The sequence below is a fragment of the Moesziomyces antarcticus genome (genome assembly GCF_000747765.1).
Source record: "Moesziomyces antarcticus DNA, scaffold: scaffold_v10003, strain JCM 10317, whole genome shotgun sequence".
Taxonomy (NCBI): Eukaryota; Fungi; Basidiomycota; class Ustilaginomycetes; order Ustilaginales; family Ustilaginaceae; genus Moesziomyces; species Moesziomyces antarcticus.
This window is the reverse complement of record NW_014639007.1, coordinates 747,376-761,950: the sequence shown is the minus strand read 5'-3', so window position 1 is coordinate 761,950 and position 14,575 is coordinate 747,376. Positions and strand designations below refer to the sequence as shown.

Below are 14,575 nucleotides of genomic sequence, written 5' to 3'. Positions count from 1 at the left end.
CTGGCATCGTGTGCCCATGGTTAGCGCCGATGGATCGCCGTCGATCGCCATGTGTGCAGAAGCATGGGATTCGTACTGTAGTTGCGTCGGTTCTGCCTCCCCACGCACCCAAATTCGATCGCCTCGCCAAAAAGAAGCATTTGTTTGCACCGCCCTTGGTTGACAGGTGCAAAAGTGAGACAACCAACGCCCTCTGTCCCTTCCAAGCGACCAACAAACAAATCCCTTCTTTCGTCCCTCGGCTCTCTTGGCTCCGCGTAGGCGTGCCTCGGACTTACTCGTCGAGCGCAGAGCTTTCCATCCTGCCTCGCCAGAAGCAATTGCCCTTCCTCGGTTCCCGCGCCTCGCTCGTCCCGCGTGGACCCGCCTCGGCCCGCCCTCGCGCCCGCTCAATGAAATCGCCTACACTAATGAATTCGTATGCGGCCTGGGCGCAATCAGCACACCTTCGACTCGGCTCTCAAACGGCTGGGCCTCTAGCATTTCCGCGGCTATCGTATCGGATCATCTTTCGATTTCTAGGAGTCTTCTCTACGCGACACAGGGCAAAGGGTCTAGTTGGCGGATCCACGGCCGATGGCCTTCATCTCTGTGCCGATGTTGGCGAGCTGCAGCGGTTCCGCATCCGCCTGCGACGGCGCAGGCAGGAAGCCAACCGCCAGCAGCCAGGCGAGGTACGTCCCAACGAGCGAGCGGTCGACGCCCATGACCGTGCCTTGGGCTTTGCCCTCGGAGGCAGCGTCGAGGATCGCCTGCGTGTGGCGGTCGTCCAGCTCAGGCGACTTGGTCGACGTCGGCAAGTCGTCCAGCACAAAGTGCAGCAGCGGGAACAGCGCGTTGTCCTCGACCGAGCCCGAGCCCGTGCTGAGCACGTGCTCCTCGAGCCTCGCGCGCCAGTGCACGTACTCGGTCTTTTCCACCCTCCAGCCGTAGCGGCTGAGCTGGCCGAGCATGTCGTTGAATCGGATGCTCGGGTGGTTGGTCACGTGGAACACCTTGGCGTTGGTGCCAGGCGTCTTGTTGATCGTGTCGAGCTCCAGCGCATTGTTGAGGCAAGCCAGCGTGGCGATCCTCGCCACATGGTCGACGGGCACCATGTTGATCGGGTTGTGCATATCGGGGACCAAGCCCAGCTGGATCGAGCCCTTGACGAGACGCCAGAGGAAGTCGTCCGTGTTGGTCACCGCCGTCGTGGAGTCACCCACGACGTAGCCCGGTCGAACGATCGACGCCTTGAGTCCGCGCGACGCAGCGATCATGATGAGCTTCTCTGCCACCCACTTGGACTGACCGTAGCCCGTGGTGAGGCCGCGGCTGTTGGCCTCGATGTCGTCCGTCTCGGGCACACCGTGCAGCTGCTCCGCCGATCCATTCTGCGCAGGGTCCTGACCGTGCACGATCGAGTCCGACAGTCGGATGTAGTGGTCGGTATCCAGCGCCGAGGTACTCGACACGAACGTGAGCGTCTTGGCCTTCTTGCCCGTGTTGCACAGCTTGATCGCACAGATCGTCGAGCCCACATTGGCAGCACGCAGCTTGCTGTAGGGGTACACCCAGTGCACGAGAGCACCGTTGTGCAGGATGTCGTCCACCTCGTCCGCCAGCTTGGCGTACGCCGCCTCCGACATGCCCAGGCGCTGCGGTGCCGCCAGGTCACCCAGAACCACCTCGAGACGTCCCTCGCTCACCCACTTGTCGTCCCAGATGCCTCGGCCCTTGCAGCCCTCGCGCAGACGCTCGAGCGCGTTCGCCTCGTCCTTGGCTCGCACATGCGCGTACACCTTGGCAACGCTCGACGCGCGCTTGGTCAGCAAGTCGTACAGGATAAAGGCGCCCAAGAAGCCAGTGACACCCGTCACCAGCACGGTGCGTGGTCCTGCCGCAGCCGTCTTGACCTTGTCACCCGCAAACGACTCGGGCAGGCTCGGCGTCAGCGTTGCCACGTCGGCGCCGTAGTTCTCGTCCAGGTTCGCCTCCTCGCTCGGCTTGGCCGAGGCCGCCGAACCGTTGGCTTGCGAAGCACCCAGGCCAAGATCGGCCTGGCGCAGCTGGTCGACAGCCTTGGCGAGACCTCGAACAGTGGGAGCGTCGAAGACAACTCCAAGAGGCACGTTGATGACAAACTGCTTGCGCATCTCGAACACCAGGCGCGTGGCCAGGATCGAGTGGCCTCCGAGGTCGAAGAAGCTCTCGTCGAGCGGGATCGGCGAGGGTGCGTTGGGCAGCAATCGCGACCATAGCTCCGTTACGGAGCGCTCGGTTGGCGAAGCAGCCGCCAGCGCAGCCGCAGCGTCCGCACCGTTCTTGCCACCGGACGAGCTGCCCGAGCCCACAGCGGCCACCATGGCGGTGTCGGGGAAGGGCAGCGCAGGCTTGTCGATCTTGCCGTTGGGGTTGAGCGGCATCTTGTGCAGCGGAACGAACAGCGTCGGCACCGAGTAGGCTGGCAGCTTCCGCTTGAGGTGGTCGCGGATGTCCTTGATGAGCGTGCGGTAACGGCGCATGCCCTTGACGAGCATGGCGTCGCGGGCGGCCTTGCCTCCTGCCGCCGCTGCGCCCTCGTCGTCCTCGGTGACCTGCTCCTCGAACTCGGCAGCACCGGCGCCGGGCACAAAGTAAGAAACGAGCACCTTCTCCTCGTCCTTGTCGCGACGTACGAGCGTCACGTTCTCGCGCACGTGCGGGTGGCGCGAAAGGTGCGTGTCGATCTCGCCGAGCTCGATGCGGAAGCCGCGGATCTTGATCTGGTCGTCGGCACGGCCCGTGCACTCGACGGTGCCGTCGGCGAGGTAGCGACCCAGGTCACCCGTCTTGTACATGCGGTCGCGGATACCCTTCCAGAACTGACCCTCGGGCTTGTCCTTGATGGTATCGGGGAAGCTGAGGTTGGGCGCGAGGAAGTTGGGCATGAACTTTTCAGCCGTCACCTCCGGGGGTCCAAGGTAACCCTCGGCCAAGCCACCGCTGCGGACGTAGATCTCTCCGACTTCGCCCACGGCGCAGGTGGCGGTGCGCTCGTTGCGGTTGACGACGAGCAGCTGGACGTTGATCATTCCTTGTCCGGCGGGCATGATGTCCTTCTGCGTCTGCAGGAAGGTGGTCGAGGTGCTGACGGGAGGGATGGCAAAGTAGCTCACCGCACGCTGCGTCTCGGTGGTGCCGTACATGTTGATGATGCAGACGTTGGCGGCAAGCGCCTGCAGACGCGTGCAGTCGCGCTTGGTGAGCACGTCACCCACAAAGAAGGCGTTGCGAAGCGAAGGGATCAGCGCCGTCGCCTGCGCACTCAGCAGCTGACCCATGGCGGGGGTGAGGTGCGTGACGGTCGCCTTGGTCGCCGCCATCCACTCGGCGAGACGGCCAGGCGTACCGATATCCTCGGATGTGGGGATGTGCAGCTCGGCGCCAAAGAAGAGCGGAGTGAAGATGTCGCGCTGGATGGGGTCGTGGGCGATACCGGAAAGCATGGTGAATCGCTCGTGCGCTCCGAGGCCGAAGCGCTCGCCCATCCAGGGGAAGAAGTGGGTGAGCGAAAAGTGGCGTCCCTTGACACCCTTGGGAATGCCGGTGGATCCGGAGGTGAACGAGAGCGTACCCACGCTGTCGGGACCCAGCACGACGTTGGTGCTCTCGCCCGCCAGCGCCTGCTGCTGTTCGAGCACATCAGCACCGCCTTGCGACGCAGCGCCACCCCGAACGGAGCCGTCATCGAGCAGCTCGAGCGCTGGGACCTCGGTGCGGAGTTCGAGCTCGTCCTGGATGCACTTGCGCACCGAGGGCTGCAGGACGCCTGCCTTGGCCAGCACGATCAGGGCGCGAGGCTTGGCGACCTGGAGGTAGATGTTCTGGCGCGAAGGCGGGTACGCCGGGTCGATCACGCTGAATGTCGCGCCGGCCTTGAGCGTACCGAGAACAGCGACGACGAGGTCGACACCACGGTGGGCGTAGGTCGTAACGACCTCCTCGCGCTGGACACCTGCCTGGAGGAGATGGTGAGCGACCACGTTGGAGGCGCGGTCGAGCTGGCCGTAGGTGATTTCGCGCACGCGGCTTGCCGGAGCCGAGGGCTCGGCGAGCGAGCCCGAGTCGTCGGCAAGCGACTCGACGATGCACCTGCGGTCCGGGTGCGCGCGTGCGTTGCGCTCAAAGATCTGTGTGATGGCGCCGCGGAATCCGCACCACTCGAGGTCCTTGGTGGGGTCCGGCAGGAATGCGTTCTCTTGCGGCGTGCGGATGGGCAGGCTGCCGACGGCGGCGGCTGGGTTGGATGCAGCGACGGAGATGAGCTGGGAGAGCTGGGCGAGGATGAGCTGCATGCGCTGCGAGGAGAAGAGCAGCGAGTTGTACGACAGGTGCACGGCGATGTTGGGCACCAACGAGTCGCGGAACGTGTGGGACGAAGGCGTGGCCGATTCCGCAGGGGTGGCCGCGTTGGCCGAGTCGTCGCCGGGTGTGGCACCGGGCTTGGTGAGGAAGACGGTGAGGTCGGTGGTGAGCGATGTCGACTGCATGAAGTTGCGAGCCTTGCCGCCTGTCTCGTCGAAGAAGCGGACGCGGAAGATGGGTGCGCTCTGCACGCCTTCGGGCAGCGGGCCCTCTCGCTCGGCACGCTCGGCCTCGACGCGCTTGACGATCTCGTCGTACGGCACGGCATCGGCGGCCGCCTCCTTCTCGACCTGCTGGATGCGGCGGACGATCTGCCAGAAGGGATCGTTGGGCTCGATGGGGATCCTGAGGATGAGAGGCTCGCCCGTGTATGGGTTGGACGAGCCAATGACGAGGTCCGTGTCGCCTGTGTATCGGTGAAGGAGCACGCAGAACGCGGCGAGGAGCAGGTGGAACGGCGTCGGGCTCGCGTTGTCCTCGTCATCATCAGCGTGCTCGGCGGGATGCAGGTCGAGCTCGTGGTGGAGAGCCAGACGCACGAGGTCCTTTCTTGTGGCCGAGGAGAGCGTCGACGACGAGAGTGCCTGTACGAGCTGCGAGGTGGCAGGTCGTGGATAGTCGGTGGGCAGTGCGATGCTTGGAAGCGAGGTCAGCCGCGCCGACCATCGATCCAAGCTCGCCTGCAACGTTGAGGAAGACGCCATGGCTTGCAAAGACGATCACTGACCTGGAGCTGGTGGCACGCTGGGTCGGGGATCAAGCTTGTTGGTGGGGAAGAGCGAATGCGCAGGTTCGAGTCGCCGCTTTCTTCTTCTTCTTGGCTCTGTGCCGCTTTGGGCTCTCTCGCCTCCTCTTTCGCCTGCCCTTTTCCAGTCGAGCTTCGGCATTTTGCCGTGACTGTGGCATGCTGCTGTCCTCCCACGGACCGCTCAAAGCGCCGAGTCACGTTCCAAACCCACTTTTGTTGAATAAGCCTGAGTCATCTGATTGCCACAAATTAGGGCTCAGTGTCGGCCTAACAAGGCCTTTTTCGCGCCTCCTACCTGCCAACGGCACTCGATGATGCCGATGGAGCCGATCCACGTGGGGATGCATCGGCCTGGGCTGTGCTTGTTGAGCCGGGAAGTGCCTGTCTCAGATGCTCCTGGCAGGGTTGTGGTTCGGCAACGGCTGCAACGGCAGCAGGCTCGACAACCTTGTCGTCATCTGTCCATCCGAGCCAAGCCTCATTGCCCCACGTCAAGAAACTGCCGTTGGCGCAGAGGTGGTCTGTTGTTGTCTTCCCATCCACTTCGACGCCCTCGAGCGAAATGCCCGGCTGAGGTCCCAAACATTACGATCTCCTCCCGTCGCCAACGTCGACAACAGCAATGGACTCCACATCCGGGCCCGTCGCGGTCGAGCCTGCCACCGATGCCACGCAGGGGCCGTCTCCAGGCGGCAAGGAGCCTACATCCGCCTCACCAGCACGATCACCCTCGGACGACTTCACGCGCATTGACGCGGCAGATCGCATCCGCTCCGTAATGCGCACCACCCGCCTCGAAAAGACGCTCGAGGAGCAGCGCCGCGGCGATAAGAACGACCCCGTCTCGCGATGGCACCGTGGAGGCGTGATGGCCGAGCAGCTCGGCCAGCAGGACCATGCACCACCGGCAGCGGTCCGAGGCAAGGCCTCGTCGCCTCCCCCTCGACTGCATCATCGCACCTCGTCTTCGTCGTCATCCTCATCGCCCAACGTCAACTCGCTCTCTCAGCAGCTGATGAGCACGAGCTTCTTCGACAAGCTGCCCTTCACCTTCAAGAACGAGGCCGAGAAGGACGAGTTCATCCGCGAGTCCAGAACGCTCACCAAACGCATGGAAGACCAGAACTGGCTCGAGATGCTCGATCCCAAGCACAGATACGGCAGCAACCTCAAACACTACCATCGCCACTGGAACCTCAAAGCCGACACGCGCCAAAACTTTCTCCATTGGCTCGACGAAGGCGAGGGCAAGGACCTCAGCCTCGAAGAGTGTCCGCGCTCCAAGCTCGAAGCAGAGCGCATCACCTACCTCACTCCAGACGAACGACGCAACTACCTCACCTACGTCGACAATGAGGTGCAGCTTCCATCCAACGGACACCTCCACGACATTCGTGCCCATCTCAAGCAGGCGGGCAAAGGTCGTTTGCGCTGGTGCCGCACCAGCGAGCTCGTCAACACCTCCAAGTACGACCATGGCGACCTGGGCAAGGGACGCGGTGTTGCGCTTCGCCAGTCGCAAGAATGGCAGAATGCAATCGCGCGTGGAGAGGCGTGCGATGTGGTGCGTGACGACAAGATCAAGTTCAGGCGCACCACGTCCGCCAGCTCGTCCGATTCATTCACATCCGACTCGTCCTTGTCTGACGAAGACGAGGCTGTTCCAGAGTCGTCATCCAAGGAGTCGACATCGGCGAGCTCCGACACCTCCTCAAAAACACAAGCTTCTGCACATACCAGCTATCCGAAACCAACCCGTGACCCGGACGAAAAGCAGCAGTCGCGCAAGGAAAAGCTGCTCGAGAAGGCCAATCTTGGCCCCAAGTATCTTCTCAAACAGAAACTCGGCCTGTACACCTCTGCAGAACGTCAACAAATCGTCAAGGGCGACCAAGAAGCCGGCACACACGACCACGGTGGCGAACAGGATGCTCTCATCCGCAAACGCAAAGCCGACACATGGATCTTTGTCACGGATCTCTCGTACAACATGTACATCGGCATCAAGCAGCGCGGCCGATTCCAGCACTCGTCGCTGCTGGCCGGATCGCTCGTCACCGTCGCCGGTGTGCTCAAGGTCAAGGACGGCGTGATCGTCTCGATCTATCCGTGGAGCGGCCACTACCGCTCATCTTCGCAGCACTTTGAAGAGTTTGTCAAACGGCTCCAGGAACGCGGCCTGGACACCAGCCAGATCAACGTCACAAAGAGCAAGTGGGTCATCGAAGTCGTCAACAGGTACGGCATGTATCGCAAGAAGAAGGACCGCAAGCTCAAGGACCTCAAGGACAGGGCTCGCGAGACGTGGGACGCCCACCGCTCGCCCACCTCCGGATCAGGACAGAACGGGTAGGCTTTTGCTTTCATATAGCTTCGCAGCGCTTTGAACAAACGACGGCAAGGGTCCGCCCAAGCTGTTGCCGATACCCACTTGGCGAAATGAAGCCGTAGCCTCGAGTCCGAGTGCCTGATCTAGTCCGTGCTCATGCATCTGTTGCATTTCATCGTTAGACGCCTTCGGTCGCATGTGGGCATCTATTGACCATCAGCCTGCGCACTGTCTGCTTCCCAGTGATTGAGGTCGATGTCGTTTATGCCGCTCCGCATCTACACACATTTGGCAACGCAGCGGACCCACTTCATCTTCCGGACGATGGCAGCACGCTGATTGCATCGATGAAGTAGCACGGCAACTCCGTGTCTGCCTTTGCGAGGACCACAATTGGCTCCAACCCACAAGCCACTTATGAAGGCACAGCACAGCACACTTGGCGTGCTCGCTTTAATGCCCCACCAACCTGCCCGTGGATGGGCCTTCTGTATTTAAAGCCACGCCCACTGCCCCTAAGCATGCCCCGCTCTGGCACCTCTTATCGACCCTTTCTACGAGGCCGCAATCGCTCCCGCTTCAACTCTCTCCCAATCCTCTCCCAACACCGTTCCGTCTGCTTGTCAGACATCGGTCCACCACGTTCTTTTTCATCCTTCCGATCCTTCTCTTTCTGGAAGCTACTGGTAAGCCATCTTTCCGTCAAGCTGCTAGCAGATTCGAATCGTGCTGACCGAGTCTGCTCTCTTCCTCACGTCAGGCTAGCAACAGCTCTAGGTCCGACGACACGATGAAGGTTGCGCTTCTCTCTGCCATCGTCTTTGGCGCCATCTCGGTTGCTGCCACGACCTCTGGTGCAGTCGACCCGAACTACGAGGTGCAGCAGCACCGCCGTGCGCGCTCCAACCACGCTGCCGGCAAGAAGGAACCCCACCAAAAGCGAGACGCCGGCGCGCGCCCCGGCGTTGAGAACGAGCATGTCCTGTCGCGCCGTGGTGAGACGTCCGGTATGCTCGGACTGGCCGAGGGAGCCGCCGACCTGCTGAGGGGTGGTCGTGGCGAAGCCCAAAAGGCTGGCGACACCATCGTGCACAACCACCTCACGCCTCCTCCGGCCTACCATCCTCCCGCCTACGGCGCTGCGGCCTACGGCCACGCTTCGAGCGCTGCGGACCCTATGCTCGCTCAGAAGCTGGAGAAGATCGACAAGCACATCAACAAGATCAAGCAGAGCAACGCTCACACTGCCGAGCAGGTGGCTGTGATGCAGGAGATCCAGGCCAAGCAGATCATGGCTGCCAAAGAAGCTCAGGCTGCAGCTGCCCAGGGTGCTGGCAAGAAGCGCGGCATCGGCAAGGGATGGCTCTTTGGCGCTGCGGCTGGTGGTGTCGGTCTCGGTTACGTCGGCACCAAGATGTTCGACACCAAGCCGGCCGATACCACCACCGGCTACAGCCCGGAGGAGATGCAGGCGCTCCAGGCTGCAGGTGGCGCCGCTCCTGGTACCATCCCTGTCGATGGCTCGGCCGGTATGGGAGGTGCGGGCGCCATGCCACCTGCCACCGGCGGTGGTGCCGAGTACTCCGCCCCTCCAGCTGGTGCCGGTGCTGGTGCCGGTGCTGGTGCCGGTGCTGGTGCTGGCGCTGCCCAGCAGGCTGCTGCTCCTCCTGCCGGCCAGGCCGGTGGACAGAGCGGCACCAAGCCCATCTACGACCCCGAGGTCCAGATGTACTACATCATGGGACCGGGTGCTGTCCAGCAGCAGATCAGGTACTACATCGACCCCAGTACCGGCTACCTCATCAACTCGGTCACTTTTGACGTCAGCGACCCCAAGACCGGCCAGATCATCCAGCGTGGTAGCGATGCTGGATCGGGTGGCGCCGCTGGAGGCGCTGGTGCCGGTGGTGCTGGCGCTGGACGCATGCAGAAGCGATCCGTGCGACATCTCAAGGTATGAGGCCTCCCCTTTCCACCTTGACGGGCTTGATAGCTCGCTGCGCACTTGAGTCTATTCCTTTTCGAGCTCTCAATTGACTGTCGATGTCAACACGATCATTTTTCTCCGTCTGCGCTTTCTGTGCACAGGTCGACAAGCGAGCCTTCTCTTCGTGAGTATTTGCAAGCCTCTCTGGCATTTCAAGCTGTAGCTGGCTGACACTTCATCCTCCTCCGGACAGCATCGACAACCCAGCTCTGAGAGAGCAAGCGATGGGACTGTCCGAGGGTGGTGCTGCCGCCAACGTCGCCAATGTCGCTGCCAAGGGCGGCAACACCGGCATGATTGTCAAGGGCGTCCTTGGACTGGGCGCACTCGTCGGAACCGTGTTTGCTCTCGACCACTACGCGCACCCCCAGCGTCCCAACACCACTCCGGACAACCCGTATGGCCTGGCGCCTACTGGGATCTGCGACGAGTATGGACAGATGATCATCAAGGACTGGCGCGGTATCCTGTGGAGCAAGTCGACGTACACGCGTCTCAACATGAACAAGCTGCCGCCGCTGCACATGTGCAGCCAACAAGAGCTCGTCGACAATGGCGTGTCTCCCGATCCCGCCAGTGCTGGTGCTGGCGGAGCTGCAGCCGCTGCTGGCGCTGGCGGTGTGCCCATGGCCAAGCGCAGTCTTGCCGAGGCTCGAAAGGTAAGCTACTCCTCCTGCTTTCTCTGGGATAAAAAGGTAGTGACTCACGGCCATTCTTATCGTTCATTGCAGGACGATTTGGCTGAGCTTGCAGCCGTCATCAAGCGCGACGTCAACAACGATCACGCTGAGGATGCCGCTTCCGAGTCGTCTGGTGCGCTGGAGAAGAGGGCGGGAGCCGCGGGAGGCGCTGGAGGCCTGGCAAGCGTGGCAGGCATGGGCTTCCTGCCTTCGCTGGGCTGGTCTGGCGGACTGGCGATTGGCGCCACCGCGATCGTTACGGCAATGTACCTGCACCACGTCCACGAGGCCAAGCAGCAGGCCCTCCTTGCCGAGTGGAACAGCCACTACCACTCTGCCGGCGATGCAGCCAGCTCGGTGGGTAACGCGATCAGCACGGGCGCCAACGGCCAGCTCTTCAACCCGATCACGGGCAACCTCGTTCTCGTCGACCCCAACACGGGCATGTACTACGACTCGGGATCGGGCGAGCAGGTGAACCCCAAGACCGGCATGCCCTTCCGATACGGTGGTGGCTCGAGCTCGACCGACAGCAAGCCAAAGGCCACTGCCGCGCAGCAGGTTCCGCAGCAGCTGCCGCTGAATGGCAATGGACAGATGCCCGCCGAATCGCCCGAGGTCCAGCAGGCTATGGCGCAGTGGCATGCCATGACCCCGCAACAACAGCAGCAGCTCATACAGCAGTACGGAGGTGTAGCCCAGCAGATCATTAACTCGCCCGACCCGAATGCGGCTTTCCAACAGTACACCAGCACCATCGGACAGCAGACGCAGGCTGCTCTCCAGCAGCCGCAGTACTCTCAGCAGCAGCCGCAGTACGCTCAGCAGCAGCCACAGTACGCTCAGCAGCCCCAATACGTCCAGCAGCCCCAATACGCCCAGCAGCCTCAATACGCCGCCGGTGCGGGCGTGGGCGACGGCTCGGCTGGAACCGGAGGAGCGCCTGTCATGTGATAGCCCCGCCAGCACCATGCTCGTCTCGTTTAGTCTTGCCCTTTTCTTCAGTTTCGCTTCCGCTTTCACTTCTGCTCCTTTCCGTCGTGTCGTGACCTTTCCTTTGTCTCTAGTCCTCTCATAGAATCTTGAGTTTCGTTATTGATCCTCCATCGAGGCTCGAGGCGTGTGGTTGAACGGCAGAGTTGCGCGGTGTTGGACGTGAGGGCGGGAAATTTTTCGTATGTTAGGCTGTGGCATATCGAACAATTTCACGATGCGAAAATCGCGTGTGGAGGAAAAGGCTGTACGCCAACGCCAGGCGCGGTTCGCGTGAAGTGGGCCGTGACAGGCGTTCGTGTTGCACTTTTTTCGCTCGCGGCCGCGCCAAGTCGCGAAGGAGTCCACTTGTCCAAAACTGCGCGTGGCCGGGCAGCGCGAGCCAGCCACGCCGTGCACACGAATGTAGGAGCCAGGCGCGGTGTCTAGTCGTGTCGGCGGCTCGTGTCGAGGCTGTCCCTGAGCAAGCCTGTGCTCGCGGCTGCAGGTGAGTCGAGGGCTCGACTTGAGACACGGCTGAGCCTTGCTTCCTGACCATCCATCACCGACCGCCTCAAGACCGCCACCTCAAGGACTTCGATAGATCCAGAGCTCCACCATATCGACCCTGCTCCGTCTCAGCCACGCTTGCTGGAGCGTGCTCTCATCCATTCGTGCATCGCTGTCTCCATTGGCTATCGTCGGAGGACTCTCAGAGACGTGTTTTGCTTAGACGCGCCGTGACTTTGCCAAGATGATGCACGACCTTCCCACGCCAGCTCCGTCGTCGGATCCTCCGATGCCAGGCTCGTCGCCCGTCAAAGGAGCGAAGATCGGCAAGGCACTCATGGCTGCCAAAGAGGCTGCCGCGACGCGTCCGTTTGCGCCTCTGGACCTCAACCTCGTCGGCGCTCGCGTCAAGACGTTCCAGGAAACGAGGGAAAAGGCCGGCGCCACTCCACCGCCTTCGTCGCCCCCCGCCTCGTCCGTGTTCCTCTCGTCGCCCGTCACGCAGCCGCGACACCAAGAGCTTGGCTTCTCGCCCGTCAAGCAGCAGCGCGCCTTCACTCCACGAATTCAGCCTTCCCGCGACAGCACGGTGGGTGCACCGCGCGACCGAGCGCAGGAGCTCGGCAATCAGCTTCTCGGCCTGGTCCCGAACACGGAGCTGGATGCGGACACGGACGCGGTGCCGAACCTGCTCTTCGGAAGCAAGAGCGTCAGTCTCGTCATCGGACGTTCCAAGCCTTCTGGCGAACCTCACGCCATGGCTGCCAACGATGGCTCGCAGCAGTCGACTGCAGGCGACATCCCGCCCTCGATGCAGGGCCTAGGCGCCAAGAAGGTGATGCGCGTCAATCTGCCCAACGACGCGCGCCACGTCTCGCGCATCCACGCGATCGTCGAATGGATCCCCTTCGTGGCGCGTGCGGCTGCAGTCAAGAAGCAGACCGTGTCGAGCTTCACCGCCAAGGGCTCACCTGTGGGCGCGCGCCTCGCGTCGCAATCCAACACGAGCGGCGCAAACGGAACGTTCATAGTGCGCATCGTCGGCCAGAACGGCCTGATCGTCGAGGGCAAGCGTCGCCGCGAGGGCCAGGTGCTGCGTCTGACACCCGGCAAGACGCTCATCGACTTTTTCGGCGTCAAGTGCCGCTTCGAGCATGTGCCTTCCAGCACCGACCGCCGCGCCTCGCCCGTCAAGTCGTCGCAGGCGCGCGTGCACGAATGGACGCAGCGTGTCACGTCGCCCGTCAAGAAGGGCGCGGCTGATGTACAGGCGCCTGTCACCACGCAGGCCTTGGAAGGCATGCCGGTCAGCTCCCCGCCGGCCAGCTCGCCTCCTCATATGCTCGGCTTGCTGTCGCCAAGCAAGCGCGCCAGCAGCAACCGCGGCCGCGCTTCAGCCGCCGACGCAGAGGATGAGGAAGCCGACGACGTGCACAGCTCGCCCACGCCTGCCCACCGACGAGGTGGTGGGCTCGTGGCAGGACCGCTCAACGCTCAGCAAGTTCGCGCCGGCGACAGCGACGAGGAGATGGCGAGCGGCGCCAAAGCGCTCTTGGACGACGACGACGACGACGACGATGAAGACGACGAGAGCGACGATGAGGACTACGTGCCCGCCGAATTCGAGCCCAAGCCCAAGTCGGTGTCCAGTCCGCGCAAGCTCGTGGCTGCGATCGCCGCCCTCGACGATGACAGCAGCTCGCTCTCAGATTCCGATGCTGTGGACGAGCAGATCGGCGACGCAGCGCTCGCCACCCAGCCGACGGTGACGACTGCTGCGCGCAAGCGCACTCCGACGAGCGAGAGCGCCACCTCCAAGGCGGCGGTCGCGGGTGATCTCACAGAGTCGCAGGCCAAGATGCCCCCACCTGCGGCCACGGTAGCTGCTGTGCGCAGCTCGGCGCGTCGATCGGCGAGCAACAGTCCGGCGCCCTCTTCGCCGCTGCTGGGCTCGTCGGTGCAGGAGCTGCAGAAGCTGGCGCGCAACGGCGTTAGCCAGCTGGCGCCCACGTACGATCTGCCTGGCCTTCTCGCCGGCGCGATCGTCTTCCACCGCACGGCGACGATCAGTGCGTCGGAAGCGGTGCGCTCGGTGCTCACCACCACGCCCGGGCTGATGAAGGGCCAAGCGGGCGAGCATTCGGTGGCGTTCAGTCCGTCGAAACGCAAGCTGCCGGGCGCCGCCACGCTGCAGCAAGGCTGCACGGTCGACGGCTGGCCCACGCAGAGCGAGGGCGGTGAGCGCTGGACGTCGATCGCGCGCAAGGCGTGGCGCGAGCATCTCGAGGTGGTGTTGCAGTCTTCGCCGATGTTCGGCGTGATCCAGCGCGCGGGTAAGGACGCGTCGGGAAACCCGCTCGAGTGCTGGTACTACTATGACAAGGAGAACGACCCGGACAAGGAGCGCGCCGAGAACCTCGGTGTGTTCGCCAAGCCCATGCGCAAGGCGCTCAAGGGCCAGAAGCCCATCTTCTGGAAGCGCAGCGGCTATGCTTCGCGCCAGGACGAGGTGGCCGAGGTGAAGCCCGAGACCAGCTCGAGCTCGTCTTCGCTGGTGGGAGAGCAGGAGTCGATCGACATTGCGAGCGCGCCGCTGCCGTCGTCGTCCATGGGTAACGGCCGCAAGAGGAAGGCGGGCGCAATGACACAGACGCAGGCCGAGACGCAGACAGGAGGTGCAGGCGCCGACGACGAGGCGAGGCGGCGCGAAAAGCTGCGTGTCAAAATCGCCAGGAGCGGCCTGTGGGACGAGACTCAACCTGAAGAGAAGGAGGCTCCCACGTGGGACCGCAAGGGCGATCAGGATTACAGGAAGGGTCGCAAGTGATTCCTACGAACCCGACAAGTTAGCCCATCGTTCCGATTCCGTTCGCATTCGCCGTATCCATTTCGCAATTCAGACCGATCATTTTTCCGATGCCGAAGAAACAGCTGTGCACTTGCCTCGGGGAGCCAAGTGGCTT

At 62.9% G+C, this 14,575-nt stretch overlaps 3 protein-coding genes across 3 annotated transcripts; 2 read left to right on the top strand and 1 right to left on the bottom strand.

The window, feature by feature from the left end:
• Positions 1-554: 554 nt before the first annotated feature.
• Positions 555-5,090, bottom strand: PAN0_003c1743 (alpha-aminoadipate reductase Lys1p; the record flags this gene model as incomplete). The annotated part of the gene is made up of 1 exon (XM_014802701.1): positions 555-5,090. The coding sequence occupies one exon, from the start codon at positions 5,088-5,090 to the stop codon at positions 555-557; it is 4,536 nt and encodes a 1,511-aa protein (XP_014658187.1).
• A 666-nt stretch (positions 5,091-5,756) lies between these two features.
• Positions 5,757-11,084, top strand: PAN0_003d1742 (uncharacterized protein; the record flags this gene model as incomplete). The annotated part of the gene is made up of 7 exons (XM_014802700.1): positions 5,757-7,483; positions 7,764-7,831; positions 7,984-8,149; positions 8,229-9,417; positions 9,552-9,574; positions 9,644-10,109; positions 10,182-11,084. 7 exons carry the CDS (start codon positions 5,757-5,759, stop codon positions 11,082-11,084), a joined length of 4,542 nt encoding a protein of 1,513 aa, XP_014658186.1.
• A 772-nt stretch (positions 11,085-11,856) lies between these two features.
• On the top strand, positions 11,857-14,439 carry PAN0_003d1741 (uncharacterized protein; the record flags this gene model as incomplete). Its single annotated transcript, XM_014802699.1, has 1 exon — positions 11,857-14,439. One exon carries the CDS (start codon positions 11,857-11,859, stop codon positions 14,437-14,439), a length of 2,583 nt encoding a protein of 860 aa, XP_014658185.1.
• Positions 14,440-14,575: the final 136 nt, after the last annotated feature.